General features: G+C 40.0%; 1 protein-coding gene across 1 annotated transcript in view; it reads right to left on the bottom strand.

Moving 5' to 3' along the window:
• Positions 1-11,080, bottom strand: part of KCNMB4 (potassium calcium-activated channel subfamily M regulatory beta subunit 4) — a 72,118-nt gene extending 61,038 nt beyond the window's left edge. Inside the window, exon 1 of the mRNA XM_082635453.1 lies at positions 10,470-11,080. Within this exon, the coding sequence (XP_082491579.1) occupies positions 10,470-10,805 (336 nt within the window). The 5' untranslated portion in view covers positions 10,806-11,080. The remainder of the gene's footprint in view (positions 1-10,469) is intronic.
• Between the last annotated feature and the right edge of the window lie 6,810 nt (positions 11,081-17,890).

Here is a 17,890-nt window from a genome sequence, read left to right as displayed (position 1 = left end):
AAGTAGTCAGTTTCATATCAGTGGCAGTATTTAGAGGTATCATTATGTCAGATAAGCCATATGTCCTGGAATTATTTTAGTAGGTTTCAGTAGTATTAACTGTATTTTCCCACTTGTTCATATTATTTCTGGTGAAATTCTGTCAACAGTTCCTTTTAAATACAGGTCAATAAGTTCTAAAAACCTACCACTTTTTGAAGTCTTCAATGTAAAAATCCTTAAAATAAAGGCTGTCTCTTTAAAAGAAAAATAAATAAAGTACTGCATCCAATATCCTAATAAATTCAATTAGATTGTTTCTACTTTTTCACTACTACAAACAATTCTGCAATGAAAATCCTCACATATACTTCCTTGAATATGTGTTATAGTTTTATTAGGGTAAACTCCTTGAAGTGAAATTGTTGTCACTTCACTTGATTGTCACAGTGGTTGTCAGGTATGCAGAACTTCAGTTACACATACTACTGATATGTTTGATTATTTTTCTGAGTGGTTGAACCAATTTTCCAGCAATCAGTAGGATTTAACATTTTCTCAAAACCTCACCAACACCTGGTCTTATGAAACATTAAGTTTTGCCAATCTGATGGGTGTGAAACGGTATTCCATTATTGTTGTCATTTGACATTCCCTGAGATTATTGGAATACAGCATTGTTTCACATTTATTGACCATTTGAGTTTTTTCATGAATTGACTGTACATAACCTTCACTGATTTTCCCATTATGTCATATGTCATTTTCTTAATGATTTGTAGACATTTTCAAAAAGGCTGGATAGTCCTTTGTTGATTACTTGTTTTACCATTATCTTCTACTAGTCTGTGGCTTACATTTTTACTTTGTTTACAATAATTTTAGTCATATGGAAATTATCATTTTAACATGTTCAAATGTATCAATCTTTTCCTTTCATTTGTTATTTAAGCCTTATTTGAGAAAATATTTCTTAGGCTTATGTCATAAAGATATTTTCCTATTCCAACTGTTGAAAGTTTTATAGTTTTCTTTTCACATTTAGGTTTTATTCCACTTGGAATTTTTTGTTATGGGTGTGAAGTATGTATCACATTTTATTTCTTTTTTACGTAGAGCTAATTGCTCAAGCACCATTTATTCATAAGGTCACTCTTTCCCTGATGAATTTCCCACATCTTCTATTCTCTCAGTAAAATTTAATCATTTCTAGCTTAATTTCACTGAGGATATAATCTTTATTATTTCACTGCTATGAAATTTGTTAAGTCTTTCTTTATGGCCCAGAATGTGATCAGTTTGGGGAAAGGTTATACATGCACTTGAAATGATGTGCACTCTGCTGCTACCGGATATACTATTTTATATATGTCAGTTGGGTCAGTTGTTAAACATGTTATTCAAATCTGCTGGATGTGTGTTGATATTGCTTTTGTCTGATTGTTTCTCAGTTACAAACAGAGTTGTGTTAAAAATCTCTCATCATGATAGACTTGTATGTTTCTCCCTTGAGATATTTCTACATATTTCTGCTTTAACTTTTTTGTTTTTATTATTTCAAGGTTATATTTTTAGGTACTTCCCAATATAGAATTGTTATATTTTGTTGAATTAACTTTTACAATTATAAAATGTCCCTTTTTATCTCTAGTAACATTTTTTTGCTTCAAAGTCTACTGTATTTCATATAATACAAGTACTCTAGCTTTTCTTTCTTCATTTTTTTGGGGGTTCATATTGGTATGTTGTATGTTTTCCAGTCTATGATCTCTACCTTTTAATTGGAAGAGTTAGTCCATTTATATTTAATATAATTATAAATTTGGGTTTAAATCTACTATCTTTTCTAAAAAAAATTTATTCTACCTGTCTACATTCTTTTTACTCTCTTTTATTGCATTTTTTAAAATGGCTTGCTTTCTATTATTTCATTTTCCCCACTTATTAGCTTGGTAGTTATATACTTTTTTACTGTATAAATTCTTGAATTCAACACAGAACCACTAAATAAGAAATTAGGGTGAAATTTCTGATTCAGTGGGTCTAGGATGGGACTTGAGAATGTGCATTTCTAACAAGTTCACAGATGATGCTGATGCTTCTCATCCACTGCTCACACTTTGAGAACCACTGGTTTGGAGGAAGAAATTGACTAGATATAAGGAGATTAGTAAAGAGATACTATAATAATCAAAGCAAATGATAATATCTTTGACCAGGATAGTGGCAGTGAAAATTGAAAAAGTATTAATACCAGAGAATAATGATACCATTGATAGAAACAAAAGATTCCAGAATAGAAGCTGGTGTTAGAGAGATAAAGATGATTTTCTTTTGCCATTTTTCTCCTTGTAACAGAGGAAACAGAGGTAATTATAATCAGAATAGATCTTACTATCACTAAGCAGTATTATTGTCTGGTTTTCCATTCTTAAGAACTATCTTAAAATAAAGTTGTGTCAATAAAGACAATTGTATAAATATATTTATTACACAGGAAAAACTGGATTAAACTCCTAAGATTTAGAATGTAATTTTCTAGGATTTAATTTCTGCTAATGAGATACAACATCAATATATGCTGCTGCAGTATTGTTAGATTACAACTAGCAAATTGGACATTGGATAAGGTTTCAAAGTCCATTTGGTCTACTGCATCAGTTAGATGAATGGCACAGAAGAATTTAGATGAATGGATATTTCTTCACATGTGCTTCAGTATACAGAGAATTTCTAGTGATCCAATCTGCTGGACTCTGCTACTCAACCAAGCAAATACATGAAACAAGTTTGCTTGATTAGTTTATTTACAAAAATGATCATAAATTTAAATATTTTAATAAGCACATAGTTTCCTCCACCTTTTCTTTTGGCCATGCCACATGGCTTGTGGGATCTTAGTTCCCCGACCAGGGATTGAACCTGTGCCTCCTGCAGTGGAAGCACCGAGTCCTAACCACTTGACCACCAGGGAATTCCAGTTTTCAATTTTATAACAGTGTTTATTTTAAAAGAAAAGAGGATATTACTAAAACTCAAAAGTACAAATTTTTACACATTGATTTATGTGACCTAGAGAATACCGAAGACACAGCATGAGGAATAGTAAGAAACATATGTAATATTAAAAACCATTCTGGGGGGCTTCCCTGGTGGCGCAGTGGTTGAGAATCTGCCTGCCAATGCAGGGGACACGGGTTCAAGCCCTGGTCTGGGAAGATCCCACATGCCATGGAGCATCTAGGCCTGTGAGCCACAACTACTGAGCCTGCGCATCTGGAGCCTGTGCTCCACAACAAGAGCGGCCACGATAGTGAGAGGCCCATGCACCGCAATGAAGAGTGGCCCCTGCTCGCCGCAACTAGAGAAAGCCCTCGCACAGAAACGAAGACCCAACACACCCAAAAATAAATAAATAATTAATTTTTAAAAAAACCATTCTGTTCGGTATTTTACTGTGAATATTTATGATAATTGTAATATAAATGTACTGTTTATCTAGGAACTCAATATGAAATTCTGCTAAAGACGGGAAAAAAATTTTAAACCCAAGGTAAATAAAACTTGACATCTTCATTCATAAATGAGTACCAAATACATTTTAGATAAACAAAATTGACAACTGGTAAAAATCTTTATAATTCTGAGGCAAGTTTGTGTTAAAATATATGCATTTTTCCTCCAAACTTTAACTGAAATATATTGTAACATCACAAATCTCTCTTATAAAAGTAAAAAGTTTCTAATTAGAGTTTGATACATAATTTTGGGAGTTCTTACAAATAATTGAGATCTTCATAAAAGCATCCACAAATGGATGTCAGGGAAGGATTATGATAAGTAATCTCAGACAGGAAAATCCTAGCAGCCTGCAGATTAGATTGTTTCTAAAGAGCTATAATATAAGTGGATATTATCTGACCAAGTTTTCAAATATCTTATCATATTAGTCACCTACTCAAAAGCCTTCCTTGATTTCTGTATTAGCTTCCTATTGCTGCTATAGCATAAATTTAGTGGCTCAAAACAACACAAATGTATTACCTTACAATTCTGAAGGTCAGAATTCCAAAATGGGTCTCACTGAACTAATATCAAGACACCAGCTGGGCTATACTCCTTTCTGAAGGCTCTAAGAAAGAATCCATTTTCTTGCCTTTTCCCACTCCCTTGGAAAAGGGGACTGCCTGTATTCTTTGGCTTGTGTCCTCCTTCTGTATTCAAAGCTGGCAACAGTCAGTTGAGTCTTCTTCAAATTGCATCCCTCTGACCTCCTCCTCCACATTTAAGGACCCTTGTGATTATACTTGGCCCACCAGGATATCTCCCTATCTTAAGGTCAGCTGATTAGCAAACTTCACTCATCTGCAAACGTAATTCCCCTCTGCTGTGTAAGATAAGATATTCACAGTTTCTGGGGGTTAGGGTGTGGACGTCCTTGGTAGCGGGCATTATTCTTCCTACCATGGCTTCCCAACGTCCACCAAACCCATCCTATCTGTCAAGGACCTCTGCATTACTGGTCCCAATTTACTCTCCTGTCTTACCCACAGGGCTCTGATCTTTGTGCCCTGGGTTCCAGCCACACCAGTTCACCTGCTGATCCTCCAATACAGCCCATACTCCACAGCTCCACAGCTTTGCTCCTGGCATTTTTCTCTTCCTTGATGTTCTCTTCATTCCTCCTTGCCTTTCCTCCCAAGATAAAAATTCTATTCATTCTCAAAATTTCATGGCAAATGCTTCATTCTCCAGGAAGCTTTTCCCCTAATCATTCCACTCTAGATGTTTCTGTCATATTGTTTGTACCTCCCAGCAGAACTTGAGGTTTTGCCTTGTTTGATATCTTATCTCCTCTGTTAGATAATGATCTCCCTGAGGGAAGAAACTCAAGAATTCATCCTCACTTGTATGTCAGTTAGGCATATCTAAAACTGAACCCTTGCTTTTCATGCAGACTCCTCCAAAATCACTCTTCCTCCAGTTTTCCTATCTAATAAAATAATCCTCCATCCCCAGCTGTGCTTGCCACAAACGTTGTAGTCATCCTCGATTCCTTTTTCTCCCATTCCTCACATCCAACCCATCAGTGGACCTTATCAATGCTACTCCCTGATCTAAGTCACCATCACCTTTCGCTGGTCCTATTGGACTCCCTATTTCCAATCTTGCCTTTGATCCTCTCGCCTTTGCACAAGTCAGTATGTGTGTGTGTGCGCGCGTGTGTGCACACACACACACACACACACACATTCTGTTCTCATCTCAGCAGCCAGAGGGATCATTTAAATTTTTTAAAAGTCTGAGTCTGATTCTATTTCAGTCCTGCTTAATGTCAGATAGCTTACCATCATGCTTAGCCTAGAATCCAAAGTCCTTATAATGTTCTATAAGGCCCTAGCCTCATCTCCCACTGTTCTCTGCCTACTCACTGTCATCCTCACTGTTCCTCACACAGGCCTGGCAGTCACTTGCCTCAGAGCCTTTGCACTTGCTGTTGTGGAACACTCCTTCTCCAGATAGCCACATGATTCATTCCCTTATGTCCCTGATCATTAAGCCACTGATCATCTTTTCATGTTCTTTGGGTCTCTGGAAATATCACTTCATCAGAGCCACCCTCCCTGACCATCCTATGCAAAAGAGGAGCCTTCATTCCTTCTATCACTGTCTATACTTTTATGCTGCTTGAATTTTCTTTGCATACATATTGTTACATGATACTACATTATAAATCTATTTCTTGTCTGTCACTCTCCACTAAAATGTAAGCTCCATGTGGGCAGAGACTTTGTTCTGATCTCTATTCCAGTCCTAGAACCTGGAAACACACTCACAGCACAAAGTGGCAATTAATAAATATTTGTTAAATGAATGAACTCATCTTTGTATGTCCTCCCATTTTTTGCCCAGTTCTCTGATCATAATAGATGCTGAAAAAGTATTTGTGGATTAAATTTTATGTACATCCCCAATATTACTTCATATCATCACCAGAGGAAAAACAACCATAGTAAGCCAGTTTTTCATGGAGAAATAAAGACTATAGACAAGCTGTCACAATTCAGATGAGCCTTTTATTACTTAGTTTTGATATGATGGACCTCCCTAGAGCACAAAGTATTGCACATTTAATTCAAGGATGGAGTTCAGAAATTAACCCTAGCAGACCACACCATCTACACAGGAGGTGTGTGTGTGCTGGCGGGGAGAGTCACACTAGTATGGATGTGTAGGAAACCAAGAAGGTAACTAAGCCACAATTCCCTGTCGTTCATTACATCCAATTTCAGGGTATATACTTAAAGCCTGAAGACTCTTCTAGTTCTTACCTAAGTTTTTATTCTCTTGAATGCGTTTCTCTTACTTTTATAGTAGTACTGGTTTCTTAGAAATAGACGTTTGTCCTCTCTTTCTAGGTTTTTCATATCAGAGAAAGAAAAAAACTCAAAAATAAAACATATTGCCTCTAATCACCTGCTCTCTCTTGTTCCATATACAAGAGGCTGGTTTAAAAAATTCGTCTTTTCTTTGCAATCCAATGTAATCAATGAGGCAAAAGCAAATGTTTGGAACTGCACAAGTGCATTTCATTTACATTAAACTAATTTTAAATGATTCTCTTCTTTTCCTGCAGAATTTGAGTCCCGCTTTCAAACCAACTCCCTATATTCAGTAGCATCAGTAACATCTTTTAACCCATACACACAAATATTAATCATAATGAACCTTTTCAGTTCTTATTTTATTTTTCTTGCACAACAGATGAGGACATTTTCTAAGCCAGTGTTTATTTTTACTCTGTCTACAGACTAGAATTACTTGTAGAACTTTTTAAAAAACACCAATGCCCAGGACCCACCAAAGACCAAGTCTGAATCTGTGAAGGCTGGACCCAGGCATCAGAATTTCTTTTTATCTTTTTTTTTTTTTTTTTTTTTGGCCGTGACACGCAGCTTGTGGAATCTTAGTTCCCCAACCAGGGATTGAACCGGGCCCTCGGCAGTGAAAGCATGGAGTCCTAACCACTGGATTGCCAGGGAACTCCCCAGAATTTATTTTATTTTTATTATTATTTTTTTGCGGTACACGGTCCTCTCACTGTCGTGGCCTCTCCCGTTGCGGAGCACAGGCTCCGGATGCGCAGGCCCAGCGGCCATGGCTCAAAGGCCTAGCCGCTCCGCGGCATGTGGGATCTTCCCGGACCGGGGCACGAACCCGTGTACCCTGCATCGTCAGGCGGACTCTCAACCACTGCGCCACCAGGGAAGCCCCCCGAGAATTTCTTTTTAAAGTTCCCCCAGTGATTCTAATGTATGGCCATGGAGGAGAACCAAACCTCTTAGCACACACAACTGCGAGTTACAAAGAGATAAGGCAGTGGTGAGAACAGTAACCAGAGGAAGCTGACCCCAAATTTAGATTTTGCTACGGTCAATTCAAAGAGCAGATCCTTGCCCTGTGGATAATTAGGACTTGACTTGATAATTAGGATAACTGACTTGAGTACTATATTACATGGCTGAATATGGTGATTGCTTTAGAAACAAGGATATGATTCAAAACATAAGTTGAATAGGACTTAAAGATATTTTATTTTTTTTTTTCTTTTTTTTTTTTTTCTTTTTGCGGTATGCGGGCCTCTCACTGTTGTGGCCTCCCCCGCTGCGGAGCACAGGCTCCGGACGCGCAGGCCCAGCGGCCATGGCTCACGGGCCCAGCCGCTCCGCGGCACATGGGATCCTCCCAGACCGGGGCACGAACCCGCATCCCCTGCATCGGCAGGCGGACTCTCAACCACTTGCGCCACCAGGGAGGCCCAAGATATTTTAAAGAAATTATTAGTCAAAGGTCAAATTTATTCACACTGTCTTCTTTAGTAGTCTATGGCTTAAGATGTTAGATATGTGCAATATTCTTTCCCCTTCCCTGCTTTTTACTGTATCTAATGCAGCAAACTCAAGGGAGGGGAGAAAGTCCTTGTTCTCTTTTTCTAAAAAGAGATTTCCCAAATGGCTTCTTGTGGTAGTGGGCCATGAAGAAGAGAAAGTTGAAGGTGATTAGGATCCATGACACTGTGGGGAAGCTAGACATTCTACAAAGAGAATGGGTGGGGCACCCAGGCCTTCAATAAAAAGGTAAGGTCTGGGTAGCCGAGATGCAACAGCAACGGGCCGTGGGTACTGCCTAATTGCAAAGGCACTGTGGAAACATTCTGCTTACATACTGGACTCGGGCACAATATTTTGGTTGAGCTGAATTTTTCCATCACTAATTGCTTACGAGAATTTCCAAATTGAGCACTTCATTGCTCAAAAGTCAAAAAGTGACTGCAAAAGAACATACTTATGTTCTATAAATGGTACAGTGCAATCATAATTTGGATAAAGAGATATATACTGCTTTGGCCGAGGAAACCTTGACTAAATTGAATGGGATGTTGTTCATCATTTTCTGTAACATTAACATATCTTTCTGCAGTTCTGTCATTTCTTGTATACTTTACTTTATAAAATCTTATTTTGTTCAGATACTTCTTCAAAACGATTGTTGCCAGGATCCAAACTGGCACTGGAAGAAAACTGATTATTTGCAACAAAAAGAGAGGAATATCAAATCCTAGGATTACATATAAAGCATTACCACTCCTTCCAAGCAATTTAAAAATCTATGTCCTAAATCTCAATTTATTTTCTTTGTCAGATCCTTCAAAATTACCTGGAAATTGTGAAGCAGCCTTTAGGTAGTAAATTCTATCTTCTCAATGTCTTGATTAGATATTAGCCACTGACTGAAAAACGTGTATGTAATTTATTAGTGCCTGAACAACAATCTTAAACTAAGTAGCAATGTTTCACGAGTTATAACAACACCTTTAAAATGATGAACTACCATATAATTTCTAAATCACTATTTCTTTTTGACACCTTTCTTTTATATTAATGATTTAATCCTGAAAAAAGTGATGTTTCTAAAACCCTGCAATTTGTTTTAAAATTCCTGAACGTTGAGCAGATTAATTTACAACATTTGTCTTTGAAACATTATTGCTTCTTCAAGACTTTGAACATTATACTCTATCTAAATTCTGTACTTCTATATTTACTGCTTATATATTATCTTCATTTTTAAAGTCCTCTTCCTTTGTTAGCAAGAGCATCTTTTTTAAGAGAAGTCATATATTTTTCTTTAAAGGAATTCCCTTTTTAAAATTTCCCCAATTCAAGAATTTACTGTTTAGGAGACAAGAACAAGAGGTTTACTGTAGAGAAATGATAAGCTTATTTTAAATACTTGTAAAATATTGAGATAGAATTCTTTTTTTGGATTGATATAATTATATCCTGTCACACTTAAAGTTGTTCCTGTGTACACAAGACTCATTCCCTTCTGGACAGCTTTCTTGCTTGATCTTCAAGCACTGCTCTCACAAAGAGGGAAAATGCCAGTAACTTTAAAGAAGATACACATCTTTACTTTGATAGTTAAGCAACAAGAAGAACAAAAAAGGCCAAGAGAAGAAAGAAAAAACGAAAGAAAATCCTTCTTGCAAAATCAGGTGTACTACAAAGCTCAATTAGTTCACAGACTGAGGACACTGCTTTTTATAAGTTTTTTTCTCCACTGGGAACAGTTTTCTGAGCGTCCCTCTCTCTGCTCTCCATCCCTCGAGTCTTAACCAGGTTTTTTCGTTTTTGCTTGTGAGAACGAAAAAAGTTGCAAAGGAAGGAATATTCGGTACATTTCACGGACGGTTTTCTATTTTCAGAAAGTTTTACCGTTTTAGGTGGCTCCCAATTGTTTCTAGACACACAGAGTCTGGGAGTCACTAGGCTCCCTCTAGACCCTTCTGAGAATCTATTTCATGAAATCTAGGAGTCCGCCGTACCCGCCCAAAATGGATCTACGGAGAATTTCGCGTTTGATTCCACGTCGTTTGTCGACCCACGAAAGTTCATCTTTGGACCTCAAGTTAAAAACGTCTGTCTAGAGTTAAAAGGCAAGGAAACCTCTAGCATCTTTCAAGGGGCTAAAAGACTCCCTGCACCTCCCAAGACGAGTTCTGGACGCGGCCAGTGGGAGCTCGGACCTTGACCATGCGACGGAGTAGGTGTATCCCCGCTAAGCACTGGCTTTAACCGGAGGAAAAGTTAACTTTCGGCTCCTTGCATTTCTCCAAAGTCAATCCTCTAGGGCCCTAACCTAAGCTGGGCCAAGGCCTCAAAATCTGGGACCAGGCAAGACAGGTGTGTAAAGAAAGCCTCCGGGCACCACGCACGGGTCGCCGTGCACAAATCCGCCTGAAGGACCGGGGGGCCCGGGGCTCCCCCATGTACTTACTCCTGGTTCGAGTATAGCCTGCGAAGCCTCGTCGCCTCCTGGTAACGCGAGCATACTCCGAGCCACCCCGCGAAGGGTCTAACACTGATGCTCCCCCCAAACCTCAAGATCTCCGCAGGAGCGAGGCATCCCTCACGGGGCGTCCTTACCTTGGGGTTGGTCAGGAGCTGGTGCTCGTCGCTGTGCAGTAGCGCCCTGGAGTTGGACTCGGAGTTGTTCACGTAGACCTGGACGCAGGGGTACTGCGAGGTGCCCCTGCAGTCGGCGCCACAGGTGAAGGTGCACTCGAACACCTCGCCGATCTGCTGCACCGACAGCACCGTGCAGTTGGCCGCCGTGGCTTGCAGATCCTGCAGCGCGGGACTGAGCCAGCAGAAACCGAAGATAAAGAGCGACACGACGCCGGAGATGATGAGAAACAAGCCGAGCCGGATGCTCTTGTCCTCGGCTTCCGTGTACTCGTAAGCCACCCGGAGCTTCGCCATCGCCCCCCACTCCCGGCGGCAGGCACGCTCCCCCCGCCCCCTCCCGCCCCCGGCGCAGAGCCCGACTGCCTCGGGCGGGAGGAGCCGCCGCCGCGCGACAGCAGGGGAGTGGGCGGCCAGGGGGAGCGCGCGAGAACAAAGGGGCAGAGGCCGGCGACGCCCCCGGCGGCGGCAGCACCCCCCACCTCCCCGCCCAGCCGCCGCCCGGGCCTCGGAGGCTCGCGGCGCTGCCGCGGTTTCAGAGCCTCCTGCACCCTCGGGCGCTCGGAGCGCTCGGGCGGCTCCTGCCTCCAGCGCCCCCTGCCAGCCTCCGCCCCCGCGCTTTCCCCGCCTCCCCCACCCCGCCTCCTCTCGCCCAGTGTCTCCCAGTCTCCATCGCCCGCCTGCCGCTGCTCCGCGGACTCGCCGGGCAGCTGCCCCGAGGGCAGGAGCCGCAGGGCTGAGGCGAGCCCGGGGGCTCCCCCGCGAGGGAGGCAGCTCCGCCCGGCCCCACCCGCCGCCGACCGGAGTCCTCCCGCCCCGCCCCGGGGCGTTTCCCGTGGGCGAGGGGCGGGCGAGCTCCGGGGATAGCGGCGGCTGGCGCTCGGGATTCTCGTTAAATCCCTTTGGAGGGACATCTGAGATAAAAGCTTAGGGTCAATATAATTTAACCGGAGTGAAAGTTTAAAACACAAAACAAAAAACAAACGAGGGAGAGGGTGTAGCAAGTGAAGCGGCGGGAATTTTGAACTCCAAACGGGGATTGGTCAGCCAGCGGGGAGAGTGAGCCAGCGGCCAGGCGGCGGGCGCTCCGGGGAAACGGGCCGCCGGGACCAGCAAGACTCGGTTGGAAACCCCTGGGCGAGCGGCGTGCGCTGGGGGGCGCCCCCGGGGAAACCCTGGCGCCAGTTCCCACGCTTGGGGCGGGAGCGCACGCTTGGGGCGGGAGGCGTGACACGCTACCGCCCCCTCCCCGCCAGCGAGCGCTGTAACGGTCGGGCCTCAGGGTCCCGGCGCTGCCAACCGCCCCAGCGCAGCCGGCGCTCCCCCAGCCCCAGCCCGGCCCGGAGGGCAGCAGGAGAGGAGTCAAACAGGCTGAGTCAGACGGAGTTTGCAGTGGAGGCAACGCACGTGGGGGCAGGAACCTGCGACCGGCAAGACCCGGGAAAGTCGCTTCCTGGGTCCTGGGTGGACCTCGCGGCAACTTAGGTCTCCGGCTGCCGGGTCGACCCCAACTCAATTTGCCCTACGGCTGGGGCTGACTGAGTAGGGACCGGAGGAAACAGGTGCAGAGGTTTGCAGCCTTGGAAGGAGACACCACTTTCCCCATCAGGACCGTCCCCTCGTTCCCGGCCTCCCGAGAACAGGATCTTCTCTGTTCTGTCTCCTCCTTAGGAGTCTTGCCACCCTTGGCCCATCCCGGAATTTGTAGATGAGCTTTCCAGGAGCGCTGTGCAAGGCGATAGCGGCGTGCAGACTCACGTTGGGACAGGTACCGTTCCTAGAGCTGCGTCCTGCTCTCTTAATTCTTCCCTCCACACCCACCTCCCCACCTCGCCCGCGCATACCTTCAGCCTCTATACTTCTCGTGACCTTTAAAAAAAAAAGTTAAGATGATCTTTTTCCAAACCACACTTCTATCAAAACATCAAACTTAGAGAACTATTTCGACCTACATTTTGAAGACTCAGAATGTTCACTTTGCAAAATATATAAAGATATATTTTTCTTGACTTGCAAGTCCCAAATGAATATACTCTTAATTAAATTCAGTTATGTTCCTGATGAATATGGAAACACCAAGTCATGGAATTCTTGACTTCTCTTTCTTGGATTTCAAATGTTACTTTACTGGTGTAGTACTTTTCAGCTGAAGTCCCGATCTGCTACTTTGAAGTACTCCTTGATGTGGCAGGTAACAATATTTCCAAGCAAGGGGTAAAGCAAGTTTAATTACAGGAAGACCCTAAGTGTTTTTCTGAATAAATTAAGAAGGTGCAGGGTTTGGAGAAGACACTTTGTACTTTAATACCTTTCAGGTTTTAAGAGACTAGATTTCTTTCCTTCTTTACCTAGGAATTATATTATTTTCTTCCCTTTCTGTTGGCATAAAGACAATTGTTAGTGGTTACACACACTACCTGAAAGGAAAAGTGAGTTTAATAGTTGAAGCAGCTTAACCTAAGATCACAGATTTTCAGCGTGAATCTTTTTCCTACGGCAGGTTATAATTATCTTCCTTTTCAAGAAGGCTAAAGCCAATCTAAGATCTGAGGCAGTGGTTAGCAAATAAGATCCTGTTATAAGATCTCATAGCTCTGATATGCTGAGCAACTTGACCTTGAGGCAGAATTAATTCCTATAGCGTTCATAAAACACAGGGATGGGGGTGTCTAAAAATAATTTAATGATTCATTTTTCAATGATTCCAGAGCTCAAAGAGTTCTGTGAATGAACCCTTTGCCTCAAAACTGAAGCAAGATGGTCTTCCAAGTAAATCTAGAGAACAAACATCAGAAAATTCTGTCTTAACTTAAATTCTTAAAGGCTTTTAAATCCATTTTTTCAAGTTCTGCATTTAGTCACTGTCCTTCTTTATAATTATTCTAAAAGTATTTGAAGAAACTGTTGCCATCTAGCCTTCTGTTCTTTAAACATTTACTTTTCTCCTCTTATTTCCTATTTTTAAATTAGCTTGCTTCTCTTCTGAACTTTTCATTATTTCATGTGTTTCTTATTGAAAGTCAAACATATCAAAAGACTTTCCAAATTTCTGTTTTATCCTTAATGGAACACTGTGTTTGTTATCAGTTTCATTTATTTGATGTGGGGCTGCCTTTTCACATTTCCAAGGAAGGTTGGGTATGTCAGCTCCTCAGTTTCTGAAAACAGGTCATCATTGACTCTCTTAAGTTAGAATAGTAGTAAGACCCCCCCTGGGACGTCAGAGATGCTAAGCTCTGAGGTCACTGAGCATCTTGTTTCCCGTGGAGGGCAGAGGCACAGGAAAAAAGAAAAAGAAAAGTGATTCCTTTCTTTGCATAGTTGTCCACCAGTTAAAATTAAGATTAAAACTGCAATACTCAGAACCAGACTGACTTATTTGATGTACTTCATTGTCTACAACAATGTTTTCAGGAGAATCATGGCCAAGCCTTGATGAAGTTCTTTTTAAGAGAAAAATAAAATCTATCTAAACAAGGACATTAAAACCATTGTTATTTATAGTTTGTTCTCATGATCAGTATTCTTCAAGAAGTTCTGTGACTGATGTTAAAGTTGCAATATACAATTTCATATGTATATATACTTTTATTGAAAGATTCTAAAAAGAATGATCATAAGTAGGGCTTTGGTATCCTAGGAATAGAAGGGAATTTGGAATATGTTGGGAAAATGTTTATACATGGTTTTAAAAATTGGTACATTGTGAAGTTTTTCAATGACAAACTGCTACTGTACACTTGGATAGCTAAAATATATAGGGGAGAAAATTAATACTGTATCATCACCTTTTCTCATTAAAATTCACATGCTGGATAGGTTTTAGACATTTGCAACTAGAATAACTAGGTAAGAATAAATATGAATGAAAGCATGAGTGATCCAACAACAAAAAATATATAGAGAGAATTTATCCTTTCCGTTTAGCTTATATAACTTTAGATTTTGTTATTGTCACAGAAAATTAAGTTTCCTTTTTATTTGGTCTTAACTTAAAAAATGCTTACAGTTGTATTAAATCGTTTCCAGCTTGCTGATATTAACTTTCTTGCCATGCTTCATTGTGAATGTTAAATATTTGTTATTAGCTTGAGAATTTTACATTTGAAATAAATTTCCTATGTGGCCACTATCTTTTCTAATTACATTTATTTTTTTCCTATCCGTAAACTTTACCTATTATATTGAGCATATAATTTTTGAGGACACTACTTACTATTTCTAAATATTTATAATCATATTACAGCAGGAAGGGATCTTAAATATTACCTAGCTACATATTAAGCAGGAGAGCTTCCAAAGACTTTGCATTTTGCTTGAAATAGTAAAGAATGATTATTAAAAAATATTTTTTCAAAGTTCAAATTTGCATACAGCCTTTATTTTTGCAATTGAAAAAGAAAAGCAAAAAGCACAGATAATCACTTCATATTAGTAAATTCATAATACTGTACTGGAAGTGCTGGCTGGATTTCCTAAATTCTTGCCACCTATCATGTTAATGGAAGTGAACTTCTATGGGAGGTATATATACACATATCTAGTAAAAGGGAAATCAGCTTTGAAATTGGAAAGCAAGAAGCTAAGAAATTCTGGTCTCAACATTAAGTAAATAGTTTATAACTGATGTTCTTAGATTGTTTCCTCCTCCCCATACAAAAGGTTTTGGACTAGAAGATAGTTTTAACATTTCATGATTTTTATTCCAAGTTGATTTTGTTCTTCCCATGTTCTTCAAAAACTTGGGTATTACACTCTAACGGCACCTAGTCCTGTTAAAGGGTCTTTTAATAATTCCCAAATATGGAGAGCACCTCCTAGTACAGTGACTAAAAGGAAGAGTGTTTGTCTTTGGAGAAATGGACCGACACCTACTGAACACCTACTATAAGCAAATGCTCTAATTTAATCTTACCGTGAGATGAAGAGGAACAAGATTAAGTAACTTTCCAAGATTGCACATGTATTAACTATGGCAGATTACAAGACCCATTCTTTTTCTACTGTACTATGCCATCTCTAAGGAATTTCTGTATTTAATAAAAAAGAAATGTAGGTAATACAAGTAGATTTTAAATGTGCTTATATACTTATATTCAAGTATGGTTAGGCTTGATCAACATCCATATTGTGAAACCTGACTATGAAGTGGGGGGCAGTGGGTAGAGAATCAAGGAGCTGATGATTTAATCTAATCCTCCTGTTTAATTTTACTCTGAAACACTTGTGTTGAAAATAGCTCTTTTTTAGATGCATAGCAAATATAAGTAGTACTGTTTTATGCAGGAGAGGGAGATTAAGTGTAGTATTTAGGTTTCAGAGAGACTTGTTAGAAATTCAAGCTATTCAAAGTAGAAGTAAACACAGGGAACAACTAGATGTTAATACAAGTCATTAAATAGTTCTAGGGTAGAAGAAAAGCCTATCCTCTTAATGCACGGAATCACCTAATACTTTTAATAACAGTTTCCTTGCTTTTGCTTGGACACTTCCAGTGATGAAAAATTCATTAACTCCTGGGACTCCCCTGGTGGTGCAGTGGTTAAGAATCCACCTGCCAATGCAGGGGACACGGCTTCGATCCCTGGTCCGGGAAGATCTCACATGCCGCGGAGCAAGCAAGCCCGTGCGCCACAACTACTGAGCCTGCTCTCGAGAGCCCACGAGCCACAACTACTGAGCCCTCATGCCACAACTACTGAAGCCCACGCACCTAGAGCCGTGCTCCACAACAAGAGAAGCCACTGCAAGGAGAAGCCCGAGCACCACAAGGAAGAGTAGCCCCTGCTCTCCACAACCAGAGAAAGCCCACGCAGCCAAAGACCCAATGCAGCCAAAAATAAATTTATTTAAAAAAAAAGAAAGAAAAATTCATTAACTCCTAATGCTACTCATCTGATTTTTGGACCTTTTAAAAATGTATGATGTACAATTTACTTTCTTGTAAATTGAAATCTGCCTTGCCATAACATCCATGTAAATACCCTTATTCTGCCCTCTGGTGTTACACAGGTTAAAGATAGTCTGCCTTACAAATGATAATCTGCCTTATAAACTTCAGATGTGGGAAGATAACTGTCATGTCCTTAGGCCCTTTCTTCTTATGCTCATCTTAAATTTCTTCAGTATTCTCTTTTGATATGGTTTAGAAAACTACGGTCATATCCTTACCCCAAAATGCTAAGAAAAATAGATAATTTGAAGTTGGAAACATTCCCTAAAACTAGAGTCTGCACCTTTCTTTTCCATGTTATCGAGTCTACAAACACTTCTAGGATGGTGGGTTTTGTTGTTCACTAATTAACATTATCATTGCAAAATGATTTGGGCTCATATTTATTAGACAGAATTGGGATTCCAAAAAGTGATGTGCAAGCCAACTAATTTAATATTCAAATATTAAATCATTTAGAATAAGCTGAAAAAAATAATTTTTAAAAACAGGTATAATTTTCACTCAATAAAGGGACATAACTTGTTTTATATTTCAAGAATATTAACCATTTGAAGATAATAAATTACTTAAAACATTGAAAATAAAAAATCAAACATGTCTGACTCCTAAGGGGAGAAATATTTAACAGCTCAAATTTTCTCTTAAGACAGACTATTTTTCATGCAACTGTTACATATGGTAATTAAAACTACATCTTAAAATAAATGTTCAGTATGTAACAGATTTAAAGGTAGCTTCAAAGCATTCTGGCTGCCCCAAATCTTTATTTTTGTACAAAGGATGAAACTATTTATGTCATTTCTGCATGTATTTTTTTCCTCATTGAGCTGTATATTTTTGAATAATAATCAATTTCAAAGTTCAAAGTTTTTTCATTAAAAATGAGTATCCATTGAGCTGGTCCGAGAAATAATCAAGTTCACCCAGCCACTTGTTGACATCATAACACTTGAAATTTGATGCATTTCTTCCAAAATGTTTAAAGAACTCTCATGTGTTATTCCTAAAATTATCTTCAGTATATACTAGAGAATAGATTAGTTTGGAAGAAAAACATCACTTGTTGAAAGTTTTAAAAATTAAATTATGTGGTCAAAACGTTACTTAGGCTAAATACAAATGCATGTTAGCAGAACATTATGTTTCAGGATATGCTTATGAAAATTAATAAGAGACTAGCTCTGATTCATAGTGAAAATTTGTGTTTTCCTCGCCTAATATCCTCAATTATTGCTTAAAGGAACTACCACTTGGGGCATAGGGCGTTTTATTTCACCTTCTCTAACAAAAATGTCGAAATATATTTGTGGTGTGGTAGAAGCCTATCAGGCCTTGGAAATGAAAACTTAGTTTTGCTATAGAGAAGGTAAGTAGGTTATTAGCTAAAGTATTTTGGCAAGTGTCAAGTGGTGGTCATAAGCTATTA

This window comes from Mesoplodon mirus, assembly GCF_964341445.2.
Source record: "Mesoplodon mirus genome assembly, chromosome: 11".
Classification (NCBI taxonomy): domain Eukaryota; kingdom Metazoa; phylum Chordata; class Mammalia; order Artiodactyla; family Ziphiidae; genus Mesoplodon; species Mesoplodon mirus.
This window is presented reverse-complemented; position numbering and strand designations above follow the sequence as displayed.